This window comes from Artemia franciscana, chromosome 7 (assembly GCF_032884065.1).
Source record: "Artemia franciscana chromosome 7, ASM3288406v1, whole genome shotgun sequence".
NCBI classification, from domain to species: Eukaryota; Metazoa; Arthropoda; class Branchiopoda; order Anostraca; family Artemiidae; genus Artemia; species Artemia franciscana.
Genome location: NC_088869.1, coordinates 1,834,400 through 1,853,038, shown reverse-complemented (window position 1 = coordinate 1,853,038; position 18,639 = coordinate 1,834,400). Strand labels below are relative to the sequence as shown.

At 33.5% G+C, this 18,639-nt stretch overlaps 1 protein-coding gene across 1 annotated transcript; it reads left to right on the top strand.

Annotated features, from left to right (window-relative positions):
- Positions 1 to 7,070: 7,070 nt before the first annotated feature.
- LOC136028718 (peritrophin-1-like) lies at positions 7,071 to 16,258 on the top strand. Its single transcript, XM_065706586.1, has 4 exons — positions 7,071 to 7,175; positions 9,562 to 9,808; positions 14,358 to 14,629; positions 15,911 to 16,258. The coding sequence occupies exons 2-4, from the start codon at positions 9,565 to 9,567 to the stop codon at positions 16,001 to 16,003; spliced, it is 609 nt and encodes a 202-aa protein (XP_065562658.1). The 5' UTR covers positions 7,071 to 7,175; positions 9,562 to 9,564; the 3' UTR covers positions 16,004 to 16,258.
- Positions 16,259 to 18,639: the final 2,381 nt, after the last annotated feature.

The following is an 18,639-nucleotide window of genomic DNA, read 5'->3' as shown; positions in this document are numbered from 1 at the left end:
ATGCGTAATAGTTTCTGTTTGTTTTGAGTTTTAATGCTGCTGCTTACTTTCAGTTGGAAAAACTTTTTCATATTTATTTTTTCATTTTTTCTTCAAAAAATGCTAAAAAATCCTGCGCCACCTTCATGGAAATTTTCCTCCCCAATTACAAATAATATCCCCCCCAACCCCTCCTCATAACCAAAAAGCTTCCCATGAAAGCGTCTGTACACTTCCCAATAACTATTACTATATGTAAACCTTGGTCAAAGTTTGTAACTTTCAGTCCCTCCCACGGGGACTGTGGGGGAGTAAGTCGTCCCCAAAGACATAGTTATTAGGTTTATCGACTATACTGAATGAAATGGCTATCTCAGAATTTTCATCCGGTGACTTTGAGAAAAAAGTAGTGTGGGAGGGGGCCTAGGTGCCCTCCAATTTTTTGGTCACTTAAAAAGGGTACTAGAACTTTTAATTTACGTTAGAATGAGTCCTCTCGCGACATCCTAGGACCACTGGGTTGATACGATCACCCCTAAAAAAAAACAAAAAAAAAAACAAAAAACAAATGAACACACATCCATGATATATCTTATGGCAAAAAATACAAAATTCCACATTTTTGCAGATACGAGTTTGAAACTTCTACTGTAGGGTTCTCTGATACGCTAAATCTGATGATGTGATTTTCGTTAAGATTCTGTAGCTTTTAAGGGCTGTTTTTTCCTATTTTCTAAAATAAGGAAAATTTTCTTCATAAATCTAAACTTGATGAAACTTATTTATTTAAAATTAGCATTAAAATCTTATTCTTTTGTTGTAACTATTGTTATAAAAATTTTGTTTTTTAGAGTTTCGGTTACTATTGAGCTGGGTCGCTTCTTACTACAATTCGTTACCACGAACTGTTTGGTAACCGAAAACCCAAAAAGCAAAATTTCAATAGCAAAGATAAAATAAAAGAATCAGCTTTTTATTTTGATTCCAAATATTTAAAATTCACAAAGTTTGATGTTACCAATCAAAAGCTAAAAGCTAAAAAGAAAAAAAGATTTTCGAAAAAGAGGAAAAACACCCAGAGACAAGAAAAGTAATATTTAAAAAAGTTGCACAATAAGATTCAGCGTACCAGAAAAACCTAATATAGCTGTTTCAAACTCCCATCTCCATAAATGTGAAATTTCGTATTTTTGTAATTACAAAGATCACAGATGGGCCTTGATTTGTCTTTTGTTTGCCTTTGTCTTTGTTTTCTCTGGGGGTGATCGTTCAAACTAATTATCCTAGAATTTGGAGAGAGGGCTCACTCAAACAGGAATTGAAAGTCTTACTACTCTTTAAAGTGACCAAAAAGATTGAAGGGCAACTAGCCCAATTCTAATGCTCCTTTTCCCCAAAAGTCATCTAATAAATTTTTTGACGCAACTATTTTGCTCAATAAAGTTCCTATAACTAAACATCTGGAGTAGACACGATCCTCCACAGTTCTTGGGGATAGGGCTGTAAGTTCCTAAATTTGCCCATTGCTTACATGAAGTTTTTTGTTATTGTTATGTATACAGATATTTTTCAGGGAAGTTGGAAAATTTCTGCGGAGGGATTTTCCACGGGGATAATTTCCCATGGAGAGAGGATTTCCGGGGCATAGCTTTTTAAGAAAAATTGTATGCGGGGTGGGGGGGGGGTGTTGGATTTGCCAGAATCCATATATGCATTAATATTCAATCCCCACCGGCATCATTTCTATTACAGCAGGCCAGTAGGTCCTTTTAGCCAAAAGGGATAGTTTGTTTATTCATTGGTGCACATCACACTGAAAAACTTATGCAATACTAAAAATCTGTTTGCAAATAAAACGGTATTTTAACCCTTTTTCATAAATAGTCCTTTTAAATGAATTCGTTTTTTAATCTAAAATGTGTTTATCCTGAATAGTGAATTATTATTTTGAGAGCTATAAATATAATACCTGACATTGCTTTAAAATGTACGAATTGTGTTTTTGTATAAAATACAATCAAACAGTTTGTGGTAACGAACTGTGAGTAAGGAGCAACACAGCTCAATAGTAACCAAAACTCTAGGAAGCAGAGTCTTGGGAGCAATCAATACATTAAAAGAATCTAATTTTGACGCTTATTCAAAATATATAAAACTCATAAAGTTTAATATTACCCATCAAATATTCAAGCCTAAGAAAATTTGCCCAATTTTCAAAAAGGGAGAAACAACCCTAAACCATCAAGTGACCTTAGCGAAAATCACACCAACAAATTCAGTATATCAGAGAATCCTACTGCAGAGGTTTCAAGCTCCAACTTAAAGAAATGTGGAATTTTGTGTTTTTTTTGTCAGAAGAAAGATCACGGAGGCGTGATTATTTTTTTCCCAGGAGTGATCGTATCAACCAAGTTGTCTTAGAAGGTTGAAAGAGGACTCATTTGATTGGAAATCAAAATTTCTAATGTCCTTTTTAAGTTACCAAAATTGTGGATGGCATCTAGCCCCCTCCCACACCTGTTTTTTCCCCAAAGTCACCCGACAAAAATTTTGAGATAGCCACATTGTTCAGTATTTTTGAAAGGTCTAATAAATATACTGTCTTTGAGGATGACTGGACCTCCAAAGACCCCCAGGGAAGGGATGGAAGCAATAAATTTTGCTAATTGTTTAAATATAATATTTGTTATTGGGAAGTATACAGGCATTTTTTTGGAGGGGAAGATATTTTCTGGAGGGGGCTACGACGGACGACCTCTACATGTAGTAATAATTTTGTGAGATCAAGCGGACCTTTTTGAGAGGGTCATCCTTTGGTTCAATAATAAACGCCCAGCCCTAAATTTTGCTAAGCGTTTTTTTCCTCTTATTTCTCAGGTTTACTATCAGTTATCTAATATCTATCTGTCGAGAGGTTCTCGACATAGCTTATTTCTGAGTATTCTTCTTAATGAAAATCTTTTGTTCTAGCATCATATTGGGCTATTGAAAATGAAGATTACAAATAGTATTATAATTTTAAGGAAGCTAAAATAAATTTTTCCTTCATCAATTCTATAAGAATTAATGTTCCATTGCTTAGTTCAGTCCTACCTCTGTTATAACCCCACTATATAGATGTCAAATTTATTTACTTTTTTTTAAACCATTGTCAAAGTTATGTGATAAGCCAAAGACCATTACACAGGAAACAAATTATGTTAAAACCAATCTGCTGCCTCATTTCCAGTCACTCATTCCAGTCACATTCTTCCTTGTGCGTTTTTAATTTTTCTTCAGTTCTATGGGGACATTCACACAGCGCTTAAAACTACTCCTTCTTTTGTCACTGATTGGTCTATGGATCATCCATTTACTCCATCAGGGAGGGCTGATTTCAATGCGCTAACCGCTTAAAATTAGGAATTAGGCATAGTTACAAAAGGAACTTTTAGTTATTTTAGCTTGTCGGCTAAAGATCTAAAAAGTCCCTAAATTCTTTTTGAGATTTATTTATTTTTTAAGGAAGTAAAGCTAAAAGCCCGTCTCCGACAAAAGTAGAGTTTAAGATAGGTTTGAAGCTCGAAACAACGTATAAAATAAATTAAAATGCTAAACATAAGAAATTATGAGCAAAAAGGAAATCCCCAAGAATTTCCTTTAGTTCAGCTATCTGACGCACTTCATTTCTTACTTTAAAAGACGTCATTTTGGAATCAAATAGATCGTTTTTTTAAAGTAACTACCGGAAAAATTAGTCAGTGTTGACATTTAGAAGAGCATTGGTGTAGAATTCCTAATCAAACATTTGTTTCTTTCATGCAATTTGTTATTAATTCCAAAAGAAACGAAAACAAATATTACATTATTATCTTAAAATTTTGCAGATAAAAATTGCTATAGTTTACATTTAATGCGCAGGAATATTAAAAAAAATCGCGATAAAAATTAATCAGTCTGCTGAAAAAAATTGCTTTACAAAACCATCTAGGTCAACAGACGTTATTCTCTGAATTGAATAAAAATAAGTTGTTCAGCTGAAATTAAGTAGCAATATAATAGTTTAAAGTGAACAGAAAATACTCTGTAATTATTTATTTGGGCTCCCCCTTCCTCAAACCCTCGTTCGTTCAGTTAAATAATTCTTTTGTTTTAGCTGTCGTTCTGAAAAAGTTGGGACGTAAAATCAAACTTTAGTGTAAAGAGCGAGGGATTGAGGAGAGGGCAACCCACCTCATATACGGAATAGACTCAGAAGACGTCATTTTGGAATTAAAAGTAACTTCCAGAAAAATTAGTCAGTGTTGACCTTTAGAACAGTATTGGTGTAGAATTCCTAATCAAACATTTGTTTCTTTCACGTAATTTGTTATTAAATTCAAAAGAAACGAAAACAAATATTACATTATTATCTTAAAATTTTGCAGATAAAAATTGCTATAGTTTACATTTAATGCGCAGGAATATTAAAAAAAATCGCGATAAAAATTAATCAGTCTGCTGAAAAAAATTGCTATACAAAACCATCTAGGTCAACAGACGTTATTCTCTGAATTGAATAAAAAAAAGTTGTTCAGCTGAAATTAAGTAGCAATATAATAGTTTAAAATGAACAGAAAACGCTCTGTAATTATTTATTTGGACTGCCCCTTCCTCAAACCCATTTTTTCATTTTTATTCATTTCATTTTTCATTTCGCATAAAAGTTAAAATGTTAGATATTATTTATAATTTAAAACAAGTAATAATATTTAGTCGAAATTTCTGATTCTCCTTAGTTTTGTTGAATAATTTTTTAATTCTTTTCCTACAGGACTTTGAATGAACGGAAAGGGGTATTACTGCTGGATGGAAATTCAGCGTGGCCTTTGATCTCCCACACGGCTAAAGCCACCTTGACTTCCACAAAAAGCCCCATAAAGGGTTCTCTAATGTTTAAATATACATATGTTTGCAGACAATGAAAAATTGTATATAAACAGGGAAAGAGAAATATTACCATTTAAAATCAATGAACGCCAAATCCTGGTAGTACTTGCTAAGTCGTTCCCTCTCAGAAAATATTTCTTAGCGTGGCCCATGATGTTTGTTCCCACCTCTGTGCCGGTAGACCGAAAAATACACAGAAAAAAATGCACAGAAATTTATTCACAGAAAAAGATTGTCGTAATGGGAAGGGTATAATAACCCTTTGCCCCCACTAGCAGCAACAATAAAGGCATAGGGAAAAATATGTCCGGCAATCAAGAGCGATTACACATTCTTTTCTACCACAGCCCCTTCCGCAAGATTCATTCTGTATTTATCTAAAAGGCAATTAGAGTTTGAATATTTAGGCACTAAAACAGAATATTTGAGGTAAATGAGGCAACAGGCTGGTTTTAGCATAATTTTTTTCCAGTGTAAGGGTCTAAAATTTAGGGCAAGGCGTTTAGTATCGAACCAAAAGACGACCCTCTCGAAAAGGTGCACTTGATTAAACTTGAACTTGATCTTTGAACTGTAAGAGGTGTACTTGATCCTCCATCGTAGTGCCCTCCAGAAAATCACCTCCACCCTCCAAAAAAATTACTCCGTATATGAAAGGGGCTGTTCCCTCCTCAACGCCCCGCTCTTTACGCTAAAGTTTTTTACTGTTTTAAAAAGTAGAGTTGAGAGAAAGAGTAAAACTTTAGCGTAAAGAGTGAGGCGTTGAGGAGGGAAAAGCCTCTTTCATATACGGAGCTATTTCTGTTCGTTTTAAGTTTTAATGTCACTCCTAACTTCCAGTTAAAAAACTAGTTTTTTTTAAATTAAATTTTCATTTAAAAGGGCTATCAATGAAAATGATTGGAAATATTGTTTCATTTGCTAACAGATTTTTAGTATTGCATAAGTTTTTCAGTGTGATGTGCACAAATAAATAAGCAGACTATCCCCTTTGGCTAATAGGACCTACTGGCCTACTTTAATAGGAATGATGCCGTTGGAGAATGAATTTTCTATAGTAATTCTGCAAGTTCCCCCCATATAAAATTTTCACAAATGCCCCGGAAACTCCCCTCTCCATGGAAAATTATCCCCGTGGAAAATCCCCCCGCAGAAAATTCCCAACATCCCCGAAAAAATTTCTGTATATATCCCATTAACAAAAACTGCATGTAAGCAGTGGGCAAATTTAAGAACTTACAGCCCTATCCCCAGGGACTGTGGAAGGTCATGTCGACTTTAGATGTATAGTTATAGGAACTATGTTGAGCAAAATTATCTCAAAATTTTATCAGATGACTTTTGGGGAAAAGGAGCATTAGAATGGGGCTAGTTGCGTTTTAATCTTTTTGGTCACTTAAAAGGGCACTAAGACTTTAATTCCTTTTTGAATGAGCCTTCTCTCCATTTTCTAGGATAATTAGTTTGATACGACCACTCCTGGGGAAAAAAGGACAAAGGCAAACAAAAAGCCAATCAACACCTACCTGTGATCTTTATCCTGGCGAAAATGCGAAATTCCACATTTATGCAAATGGGAGTTTGAAACAGCTATAGTGAGCTTTTGTGATACGCTGAATTTTATTGTGTAACTTTCTTTAAAAAAAAATTGTCTTGTCTGGGGGTGTTTCTCCTCTTTTTTGAAAATCATGGAGGTTTTCTCAGGCTTTTAGCTTTTGATTGGTAACATTAAATTTCATGAATTTAAAATATTTGGAATCAGCATAAAAAGCCGATTCTTTTATTTTATCTATTGCTATCAAAATTTTGCTTTTTGTTTTCGGTTATTATTATGCAGAACCGCTCCTTTTGTTCGTTACCACCAACTGTTTGATATAAACAAAAAAAAACTGTTTTTTTTATTGAAGGTGTATCGGTCCCTGCTTCGGTGAAAACTCTCCGCTGGCCCTATTTAGCATTACGAATCGGCCTTAAAAATGAGCTGCCGAGGAGAAGTAAGTACAGAAAACAACGCAAATCAGCAAAGAAAATTTTGTCAGTGTTGTCCTTTGTTTTGTTATCATTTGTGTCTATGTCCTCGTCATTTTTTTTCTTTACATTATAATCCGCAAAAAAAATTCCAGAACAAACACATTGCGTTACTATCATAGAGCATCAGATGAAAAATGAATTTACAATATTTTATTTAATGCGCAAAAAAATTTCAGATAAGATCAAACCCTATATATGTCTAAATTTTCAATACGTTTGCCAGTAATCAATAATACACTGTTAATTGCTAACAAAGTGTAAGTATCACATTCTCTATGATTATCATTCTCTATGATAATGGTATTAAGTATGTTAAAATTGTTGAATATATATTTAATAGGGATTAATAGTTGAAAATTCCCTGAATTAACCAGCGGTGTGATTAAACCTTTTAGTCTTTAAGCAATAGTAATTCATTGATCTACCATAATTTTTGTCCATAATTTTTGAAATATTCATTATTTCTTAAGACTATTTTTATTGAATTTACAGCTATATGTATTTAAGGGGAGGTCAAACCAAGTATACATTCTAGTAGTTGCTTTCCAAAAACGTATATCTGAACTTTATTTTTAAATTAAGAGGACAATTCCAAAGAATATTGATTTTTGACCAGTTTGGAATAATTGCTGCTTACCCTTGATCAAAAGTCTGTCTATCTAACTTGAAGACTTGAACTATATTACCTCCACTTTCAGGGACTAGCTTGAAGCGTAAGAAGGAAAACCGTTTGAAACTAGTTATTTTACATTTATTTTGCTTACAATTTATTCTATAAACTTAGATTTAAGGCTTTTAAAGGAATTGAAAAAACTAAAAAAGGAGTAACTAAGGCACAGAAAACTGAATAAAAACATTGTTCGTGTAGAAGCAAGAAATGGTCATAAGAGAAGAATAATAAATCAATCACTCCATCAGTTATAGACTATCGCTTTTCTTAACATAATATTTTTCTTACAAAAAAAGTCCCATGTCCTTTCCTTAAAAAACTATCCATTTACATGCCTATATTCTGATGTCCAAGAAATTGATAGTAGAGCTAGCAGTCGCTAAGAAAAATACGTCTATGATGTCCAAGAAATGAATAGTAGAGCTAGCAGTAACTAATAAAATTGTGTCCATGATGTCCAAAAAATTAATAGTAGAGCTAGCAGTTGCTAAAAAAAATATGTCCATGATGTCCAAGAAAAGGATAGTAGAGCTAGCAGTAACTGAGAAAAATACGTCCATGTTTCAGTCAGGCCAAAAAAACGCTTTAGCAGTAGGACCAGAGAACTTAGGTGTTGGCAACTCTTTCATCAAAGACAATTTCTGTTCATCTCAAGGTGTAATCTTTACCCAAAAATATTTGTTTTATGTTAATACCATAGTGACAGAGTACTTAAATAAGGTTAAAGTGTATTCAATGGAAAGGTGGACGTCCATCGTAAAATAAAGACAACAGGCTAACCTCTAAAATACTTCAGTAAGGATGGCCTATATTCTTTTACATGACACGAGCTTGAAATGTAATAGGGAAAACTGGCATCCAACCTTTCTTAATTTATTTGGCTTGAATCTTTTAGTATGAAACCCCTTTTTCAGGTTTCTCAAAGGTTTTAAACGACAACAAAAAGTACAAGAAAAAACAAAAATGAAATGAATATATATTTTAGATGGATGGATAGAGGCTACAAACTGACAAGGTTCAACTTTTCGGAACAGCAAAATTTTTCAGCGGAAAAAAATAATCATTTTTCGTCTTCTGTACTTAGTAATGACCTTTCTACAAAACACTATTTATTCCTCTTTTCATTTCTCTGGTATTGCTTCAATGAATTTCAGGGATGCTGCTTAGCAACAAATTTACATACATTTCTGCATCCTCTCCATTCATCTAGATATATCAAAATTTTTATTATTTCATCATAATTTTGTTTGTGTTTTTGCAGTATGAATTTGAAAAGGGAAGAACAAACATTTTGTTACATATTAGCGAATAAATTGCATTAACATAAACGAAATGAAAATAAATTGGGTTACCATAAATACCGCAACAAAATACAGACAAAAAAAACCTGTTCTATGGCTTATTACTTGTGTTTTTTCTTTGTTTCATTTATTGTTGGTCCATAAGTTAAAACACTAAAAAGCTGTAGAAATATAACACAAATAAAACCCGAACCTGTTGCACTGTCATGCAGTCTGAAGGGTAAGTATAGAAGAGGGGCACCATCTCTACTTTTTACTGAAAAATCTAGGCAGCGCTATTAAACATTAAGGCAAAGATGATTTAAAACAAGAAAAAGTCAAAATTATTCCATAAAAGGACTATAAAAGCTAATTATTTCAAAAATTTCAGTTAGGGGAAAGAGAGATGATCAAAATCACGGAATTAGTTTCACAGGGATTTCACCATTTAATTGATAAAACCATAGGCAAAAGCCCGAAGTCTCGCTATATAGTCAAGAAGTTTGATGTATTTTGTTATTCATTTATATTTTGTAGTTTGTCACTATATATATATATATATATATATATATATATATATATATATATATATATATATATATATACATATATATATATATATACATATAAATATATATAAAGCTGATTCTTTCTGTTAAATTAGTAAAGTAATTTATTGTTTTTTTCTTGCAGAGTATGAACATAATATTTTTGACTTTCATCGTTTTGGCAGCAACTGCAAAAACTTCAAATTCCATATGTATTGAGATTACATGTCCAAGTGTAGATGATAATGAATCTGTTTATTACTTGTATCCTGGAAATTGCACGCAATTCATCCAGTGCTCTAATGGCTTGGCAACAGTGCACAAATGTCCCCCCGGTCTCGTCTTCGACGATAGTCTAAATGTCTGCAATTTTCCGGACAATGTTATCGGAGGTAATACCGTAATATAACTTAATTTTCAATAAGTGACCATCCCACACCTTTCACTCAGATATTCAATTGATTGAGAATTCTTTTAGATCCGAAATACCAGGGATATCAAAATAAATAAAAACACCAAGAAAAAATAAAAAACATAAAATAGATAAAAATATATTTTCCCCCTGGACCCATATTAGCTCTAATAAATGGCTAGAAATCGTGATTCTCTAGTACAATGCTTTCGTTCGTTTCAGAATAATTCGGTAGTTAGATCAGTATGGCATTTTCATCGTTAGTACAACTTAAACTGTAAAGATAAATAACCCGTACAAATTAGCCATATCTGAAAACACTTTTTGTCCGTAAAAATTCAAACATGAAGATTCGATTGATGCCCAAAAACAGTTATATCTTCAAAAGAAATATACACATCTTCAACTGCTTTTGTTTCAAGTTTTTCAACCAATTTTCTCCTAATTTCTCAAAAGTGTGTTTTTATTTTCTTTTTTTTTTCTTAAGCCGAACTATTATCAAAAACAAAATAACAATATATATTTTTTTTTTCATCAAAAATTGAATTCCTAATCTCTCTTACTTTTTGAAGATAAACATGGCTGTGCCAGTTTCCGTTCGACGCAATCCAAGAAATAAATTTCCTTTTTACCGTCGTTGGAAGTTTAGAAGCTTCCTTTACGATCATTTTGTAACTTATATAAATCTAGATGGCCTAACAAATATCAATTTTTAAAAAGACTTTCTTTTTTATAAGAAGTTTCTCATTGGAACTGAGTACAACTTATTTCAAAAACCTACCGCAATAAAGAAAAAAAATGTAAAAATAAAGAAAATTTAAAAAATAAACAAGAGACAAAACTTTAAAATCATGAACAATCAATGCAACAGTATAGTAATAAAGTAAGTTTAGCCTTTGAGTGATGCTTACTAGCTTCAACTTTGCTCCGATGCTTTAATAGCGATTCTTTGATAACCACTTGAATATTTTTTCAGTAAATATAAATACATGTATATATTGGAGCCTAGAACAAAATTGCATACAATTTGGGAAGGTTTCCCTTATACCTATTTTATTTCTACTACTTAATAATATACAGAACGGTGAAATACACAAAATATGAGGCAAACCAAGTGCCATTAAATCTTTGATGGTTATGACCTGTTTGTATTACCATTTAAGGAAACAGAAGGTCCATGGTCTGACCAGATCTTTCTCTATATTTTACAATTATTCCTCCTATGGATTACCATGCATTGCTAATGGGTTAACCGAGTTAGACAACCGTCTCCAAAATTATGGCCACTCGTGATATTAGTTCAATACACTCGATCCTAGTTTGGGTTTGATGGAGTTATTTCAATTAAGTAGAAGGATTTCATATTTTGATATGTTAAAACTGAAACCAAGATCATCATATTCATTTTCCACTACATTGAGAATTTAATTTAATGAAAATAATCTTCTAGAGAAGCTTAAAAAATCATTTGTAAATCTAACAAGTGACATTTCTGTCCCCTTGAGTAGGAACTAGAATTTACTCCGTACCATGCAAAAAAAAATTCCGTCAAGCAGTTCGTTTGAAGCAATAATGAGTAAGGAATGAAACAGGTAATTGTAATCGAAATTCAAAAAGAAAAATGTAGTTTTGATGACAATGTATAAGTAAATATCAAACTGATTTTCTTTTTATGGTGATGTCCAAAATACGAAATTTATCAAGCTTAAAGCTACCCATCAAAATCTCCAAGCCTGAAAATCATATTGATTTTCAAAAATGGCAAAAACAGAAAAAGAGCAAAATATCTTCGTGAAGATCATAATGCTGAAATTAAAAGTTACAGTGCCTGTTTTAAGTAGTCAAATCCTTTTGCCTTGGCAAAAAAGCGTTTTATTTCGTTTTTCGACAAAAACACAATTGGCCTCCCAAAGAGCCAAGTTGCTATTGATTAAAATTATGAGATAGCTAATCAGATTAAGTTATCGAAAATCAAAGTAGTTAGCTTTCCACTATCAGAGGGAGTAATGTCTTGCAGTTGCGCATTCATTCTTAAGGAGTCATGTGACCCATACAGCATAAACGGTCAAAAAGACATTTATATTAAAGTTTCATCTAACTAAGCTGTTTCCCTTGATGTTTAATAAAGTTATATACAGTGGCGCTTAAGTTTGCATTAGCTGTAATAGAAAAGGGAGTCTGAATCATTGTTTAGGTGGGGGATACACGTGAGGCCTCACAAAGCCAATTTAATGCCCAAATTTTCTAATTATCAACGAGCCTTCAAATAAACATGGAGTTGGGTCTGGTAGGGGTAGTAGGGGAGGGGGAGGTAGAATTTAATCGTTAATCTTCATTCATTTAGACCAAGCTTGAATATGCGTACCGTGGGGTAATAGCTTGTTTTTTACAGTAGAAGAATGTATTATTTTTAATATAAAAAATTCCACTAGTGTTCTTATTCGCACAAAGTGAGAGAGATGGGGGAAATAATAAGTATCTTTAGGGGATTCCTCAAGAGGTGGAAGGCAGGCAAGCACTACCAGAAACTTTGGTTTTATCGAAGCTTAAATGGAACTATTTGTTTTATGCGTTTTTGTAAATAAAATACTTCATGGGAACAAGCTGTGAGCAAGGAGCAACTCCTGGTACACCGATTAAAATTCTAAGAAAAAAGAACATTGATAACCTTTGATTTGTCACGGCGATTCCAAATATATAAGACCGAATATTCCAAATACGTAAAAGGTTAAGATCCCAAGTTGAGATTTTGTCAATTTTCATAATAGAAGGAAAACCCCCCAAAATCAACTCTGTCGCAGAAGTTTCAAGCATCTATATAGAAAATCATGAAAATTTTAAGGTTCTCTTAGATGAATAACCATGGATTATTGCGTTAAAATATATATATCAAAATATATATATCAATATATATATACATATATATATATATATATATATATATATATATATATATATATATATATATATATATATATATATATATATATATATATATATATATAATATATATTTGAAGGAAATTTGAAGGATAATCACGGATGCACGTTTATTATTCTTTTTCCGCAGAGATCATCATATGAAACAATGGTCCCAGAACAAGGGAAAAGACTTACCCGAGAGGAAATTGAAGTTTCTACAGACATTCTTAAGTAGCAAGAACGGTTGTTCCACAGCAAAGTGGCATTTTCTGTCGGTCTGTGGCTCAAACGACGATCTTGGCCCAACGGGTGTCAAAACGCCATCGAGGGATAATTCAGATTTAGACAGTCAAATTAAAATTATTAATGAGTTGTATATTGAAAATTCAAGTTTCACATACATTTATGGGGTACAGCGGCACATTCACAGCTAAATATGCACATAGTCTGGGAAACCAATTAACATAGACATTTATTTGAAAACTTCGCTCGCTAAGTTTGTTAACTTGAGGCTTTTTAATATTATGACAAATAGTGTACAATTGCGCAGCATCCATTAGGCTGGAGGACCAATGGATCCTTTTATGGTGAGAGGAACTCTCCCTTAGCCTTCAGATAAATATAGAAAGAGCCTTGGGAGGGGGGAGTAGAAGTTAATCTCTAATCCTATGCAATTTACGGGAATAATTTTGGGCTACGCCTGTGATATTTTGGCTGAGGGGTGTTAGCAAATAAATGCAGAAAATCCCTTTTCCATTTAGCATGCAAAATTATATTTTCATGCCTATGGGTAAAAAAGGTAATAAGATAAGGGGGCATCAAGAGCACTCACAAGAATTTCTACAAAATGTAGCAAGTGCTACCAAGAGCTTTGTTTTCAACAAATGGTAGTATTTTTTTCATTTTCTTATTTATGAACATTATTTAACATCTTCTTGCTTCCTGGAGCCTCTGCCCCACTATGATCGTGTTTGGGGCCCATAAAAAGATTTTTTTCAAAGAATTGGCAATGAAAACAAACAAAATGAAGACCCTTTGATTAATTTTCGTTTTTTCATCAACCCACTCCCCTCCCAATAAATATTGGGAGGGGCACAATTTTTCAGAGATGATTGTTATTCTTGAGGCATTATTTTATGAATGTTAAATTTGAACCTGAAGACAGGGCTGAAAAAATGAATGGTAGTCTTCCTTCACATGTAAGAAAAACCTTGGATTTAACAGTTTGTATTATAAAAGTTGCAAATAAGGAGCAAGTATTTTCTTCAGAAAGGGAAATTCTAAAAGAAGGAGTTTGAGTTACAATATATACAACAGCAACGTCTACTACTTATATTAATTCTAAATATACAAAATAATTTCAAGTTACTTATTACAAAAATTTTCAAAGTTATTTATTAAAACTATTTGCTAAAAAAGTTTCGACCAGACGTTATCCTGCTGATGCATTTACATGAAATAGAATAAACATTCACTTCAATAAGCGTGAAGCTTGCTTTCAGTTTCCTAATCAATGTCTATTTTTAGTCAGTGTTTTAGCTAAAACACAATGAATTGAAATCTGAAGATTTTTTTTTATTTTGCTAATACCTTTCATTTTTGTTTTAGCGTGTGGGAACAATCAAAACAGATCAACTACATTAGAGGCCGCAGCAGAATCCACCCTTGAAGAGTTGGCTATTGGTCAAGACAGAATAGAAAATCCGGCCTCTGCAGTCAAAAATACATCCATGTCATCCACAACCCTAGTGTCTACCACTTCTCAACTTTCGCAAGAGGAAAAATGCCCTGAAGAAGATGGTCCTTATGCAGTCCACATTCCTCATGATTCCAACTGCACCATGTTTTACAAGTGTTTTAAGGGAACTCCAGTACTTCAGGTAAGATTTTCCATTGCTAAATGATTCCTGATAAAGCGCTCACAACCAATAATTCGCCTCCCCTCTTCCACACCAATGGTTTAAGCTAGTGGGAAAAAAGGGCCGAGTCAGAAAAATCGTTTTGCGAGGAGCTGTAATTTTCACCTATGCTTTCAGCAAAATCTGCCAATCGGTTAGTAACATGCATATTTATATGCATGTTTACCTTCAAACTACACGTACATAAATGAACAGTGTACATAACGTTGTTCAAGATATCTGTGATTGTTCAAGTTATTTTTACTAAACAAGTAAAACTAGTATACAAAAAAAGAACCCTTCCAAATTCCTTTATTTGGCACTCATTCTGTAATTATCAAATGTAATAAGATATTCTCCCTGATTTTGTTTATTTCGTATTGGATCATTGATTTTTCAAAACCATGGTTCTCAAGACAAAGGCCAGGGTACTACAGTCAGTCTATGAATATTCTAAATGTGTCAAAGAACATATTTCAATTAGGTTTCTTTGCTTTTAAGAACAAAACGGTTTGTCCTTATTTCGGCTTAATACCATTAAACAAGGTCCAAGTTGTAATTTGAACCTTCAAAAACTTAGAAAAGCTGTAGAAACTTTCAAAAAGTTACGGCTGTCATGGAAGTCAAAATTAAAAAAAGACTTTTTAGTTGAAATTCTCATCCATTAGATTTTTTTTCTGCTATGTGATAATAAATGCAAAACAAAAACCCTTCAGGCCTCTTCGAAAAATGGAGTAGGGGACTTTGAACAAATTTAAGCCGAGACTTCATTTCTATCTGAACCCTTCCGTATACACAAAGATTTTGCAAACATAGTAAGAGCTGGAGGTTAATCAAATTTTAAGTTTTGTCAGCAAAGGCTGGGAATTTTAAAGAGTGATGCAGCAGTGATGGGGAAATCCTTGCGAGTGTCCTATAATATTTAACAAAGAATCTCGTAAGCCTAGGCGTATTTGGCAACAAATAAATTGGTTTCTTCTATACAAGTTAATGAAAGTTTGTTTTTGGATTGTAAATAATATTTGATACTCTCCCATTATACTTGTGATCTAAAAATTAATAATATATCCCAGCCTTTTAATTTCTGACTTTATCATTACCCCTAGAACTTTGACCAAGATTATTTTTACAAACAATCAGGGTCTGACTATGACAAGATATGGCACAAGATTTGAAAGATTGTAGCAAATACTATACTTCTAAATGTGTTCGGTTTAAAAAAGGATTTTTCTGCTATTTTTGACGTAGTTAATTTTTTTCTAGCTTTGCCCAAGTGGCTTATGGTTCAATGCCGTCCTAGAAGTGTGTGATTACCCAGAGCAGTCAGGCTGTGTGATGGGAAAATCTTCTAGCTAAGAATACCTCAGCTGCACTAGTTGATTTCCAGATATTTGTAAACATTTACGAATGTATAATCAAGTGTCTTGATTTACATACTCATTACTAGATACTTATCATGTATTTACCCAACGTTATTTGTACCTATATTTATTAATCCCACATTAGGTCATTTTTGTAGTTTGATTTCTTGTGATTATTTATTTTCTGTTTGATAACCTTGTTTGTCAATTAATAAACGTCAGTTTATTTAATAAATTTTAATAAAATTAACGACTCTGGCCTGTTTTTAACGTTTGCAGAGATCGGCAGGAGAGTTGGGCTATGACTTGGTCACTCTGGGTCTATTCTCAGCTAAATGGTTGTTTGAAAACGTAAAACGTCATCAAAATGTGATTCTTAAAACTCATTCAAAAGGCAATTTGACTCCCTAGTTGTAATTTAAAAGCTATGCTTAATCAATTCACCTCATATACCTCAACCAAAAATTTTGTGTTATGGAAGTTTGGATTTTCGACCACCAACAATAAATTGTCGCCAATGCTCATTACCGAGGAGAAAAGAATATCTTATTTTGACCAGTTTCATTGCCTTCTGAAAGATACTAGGTGTTTCCTCCCCCCCCCATCCCAAAATTCCCCCGGAAAATTCCCCCTGGAAAAATCCCACCCCGAATATTCTACACCACAGAGAATCCCTCTGCAGAAAATTCCCTCCAGAAAATTCCTTTTGGAAAATTCCCACCGCATAAAATTGACCCTGCAGAAAATCCTCCCCCTCCAGAAATTCCTCCGCTGAAAATTCTCAAGAGATAGTCCCACCCATATTCCCCCTAAATAATTTTTGATGTTCATCAAAACGAAAACTAAAGTCCAACTCACCTGTTTAAGTCACATGCAACGGTATATATTTGCTTATAGTTAACAGCCATAAGGCTTCAATGTATTATTCTCCCCCCCCCCCCAGAGGCCCCTCATGTGGAAAGAGTGGCTGTAAAAACTTCGGAGAGGGCTCATTCGATTGCAAATTATAAGCTCCAGTGCCCTTTTAAAGAGTTAAAAGTGATTGCGGGCACCCCTTTTCTAGCCCCCAAGACAACATGGCTGTAAGCAATATAGGTTGCCCATTGTTAAGATATAACGTTTGTATTCAAAGTGTGGGTCTATAAACCTTAGAGAGGGGGCTCATTTAACCTTAAATTAAAAGTTGCAGTACCATTTTTAGGATTCAAAAGTGTTCATATGGCAACCACTACCCCCCCCCCCGCCTTCCCCCCGCATACACATCCGATCAAAATTTTGAGATATCCATCTTAATTAAAAAAAAGTCATATAACGATGCTTCTGGAATAAAAGAATCCTATAGCCCCTGGGGCAAGCATTGTCCGTTATATAAGCTGCGTATTGTTTATATATAAGTTTTATTATTGGAAAATGGGGACAAGTTTGATCCTCAGTATCCAAAAGGGCTAAGTGTGTAAAGGTAAAACCTTTAAAAAATGTAGAGGTGGATGTTAAACAAAATCAAAACACACTACATGCTGAAGGGCTGTCAAAAAGGTATTATAGGAATATCTAAGGAATAGCCAAGGGTATTAAGTTGGAACTTTACAATCATGTTGAGAGGGACGCACAAACCCGGAGAAGGATTGCATACAATCCACTTTTTCTATTCGTAACATGCAGGATTTATCACTGGAAACATAACCTGAATCAGTTTGGTCACTGCTAGCACGCTAGGACACTACTACCTCCCCCCAATCTTAGCACCAATAATGAAAATATTAACCAAAATACGTGGGAACCAATGGGTCAGGGGATAGCTCACTAAGGCTTAAAAAATTGGACCATTAAAACATACTCCTTTGAGTATTTAATGCACCCCCCTCCACGCACACACAAACACACAAAGACCAACACTTTTCCTGAATAATATATTACTGAGCTATGAACCAAATCCCTTGAACTAAATAAAACATTAAAATAATGCCCACAGTTTGTTTTGAGCTTATTTTGATCTAAATGCCTAGTGTCCATCTTGACATACTGGAAAGAAAATTGAATTCAAGCGGTATTTTTTTTAGAATTTTTCATAACATCAACAGCAACACAAAAGAATTTAAATCTCAGTCCTTATCAAGGTTTACAAACCACAGTGGTTCAACCAATCCCCTTTCCGTTCTTTCAAATTCTGTTATTGGCTCGAATGTCAACTGTACACCATAAAAAGCAATATGTATTCAGAAAAGTTTGTTTTTTGCTTGTCAAAAAATAAAAAAAAGAATGAAAACAAATAACCAAAATAGCCAAGATTACTGGAAAGAAACTAAGGAAGGTAGAGTGACTGTTCCGTATCTATTGATATCCAATCCTGAAAGTCAGAAAGATTTTCGCTTTATTAAAGTTATAAAAGAGAAAATGTTTCAACTATATTTTTTTTAGGAAAGTGCAAATCACGCTCTGGCCTTTAAAAGGATCTAACCTTGTTAGCCCTATTCCTGTGAAAGTTTAAAGGAGTTGACAACTTCAGTAGTAAGATACACATTGAAACCAAAAATAGGCCGATACAGAAAGGGTATCATATGTGCCTCTTAAACTTTAAAAGCTCTCTCATTGCAAAGGAAATTAGAGTTTATCCTTTGCCCCTTTCTAAGT

Excerpts from the sequence above, each read along its gene's own strand:
- LOC136028718 (XM_065706586.1), top strand. The coding sequence starts at position 9,565 with ATGAACATAATATTTTTGACTTTCATCGTTTTGGCAGCAACTGCAAAA. Across the intron at positions 9,809-14,357 it reads TCCGGACAATGTTATCGGAG|CGTGTGGGAACAATCAAAAC; the intron begins GTAATACCGTAA and ends TTTTTGTTTTAG. Across the intron at positions 14,630-15,910 it reads AGGGAACTCCAGTACTTCAG|CTTTGCCCAAGTGGCTTATG; the intron begins GTAAGATTTTCC and ends ATTTTTTTCTAG.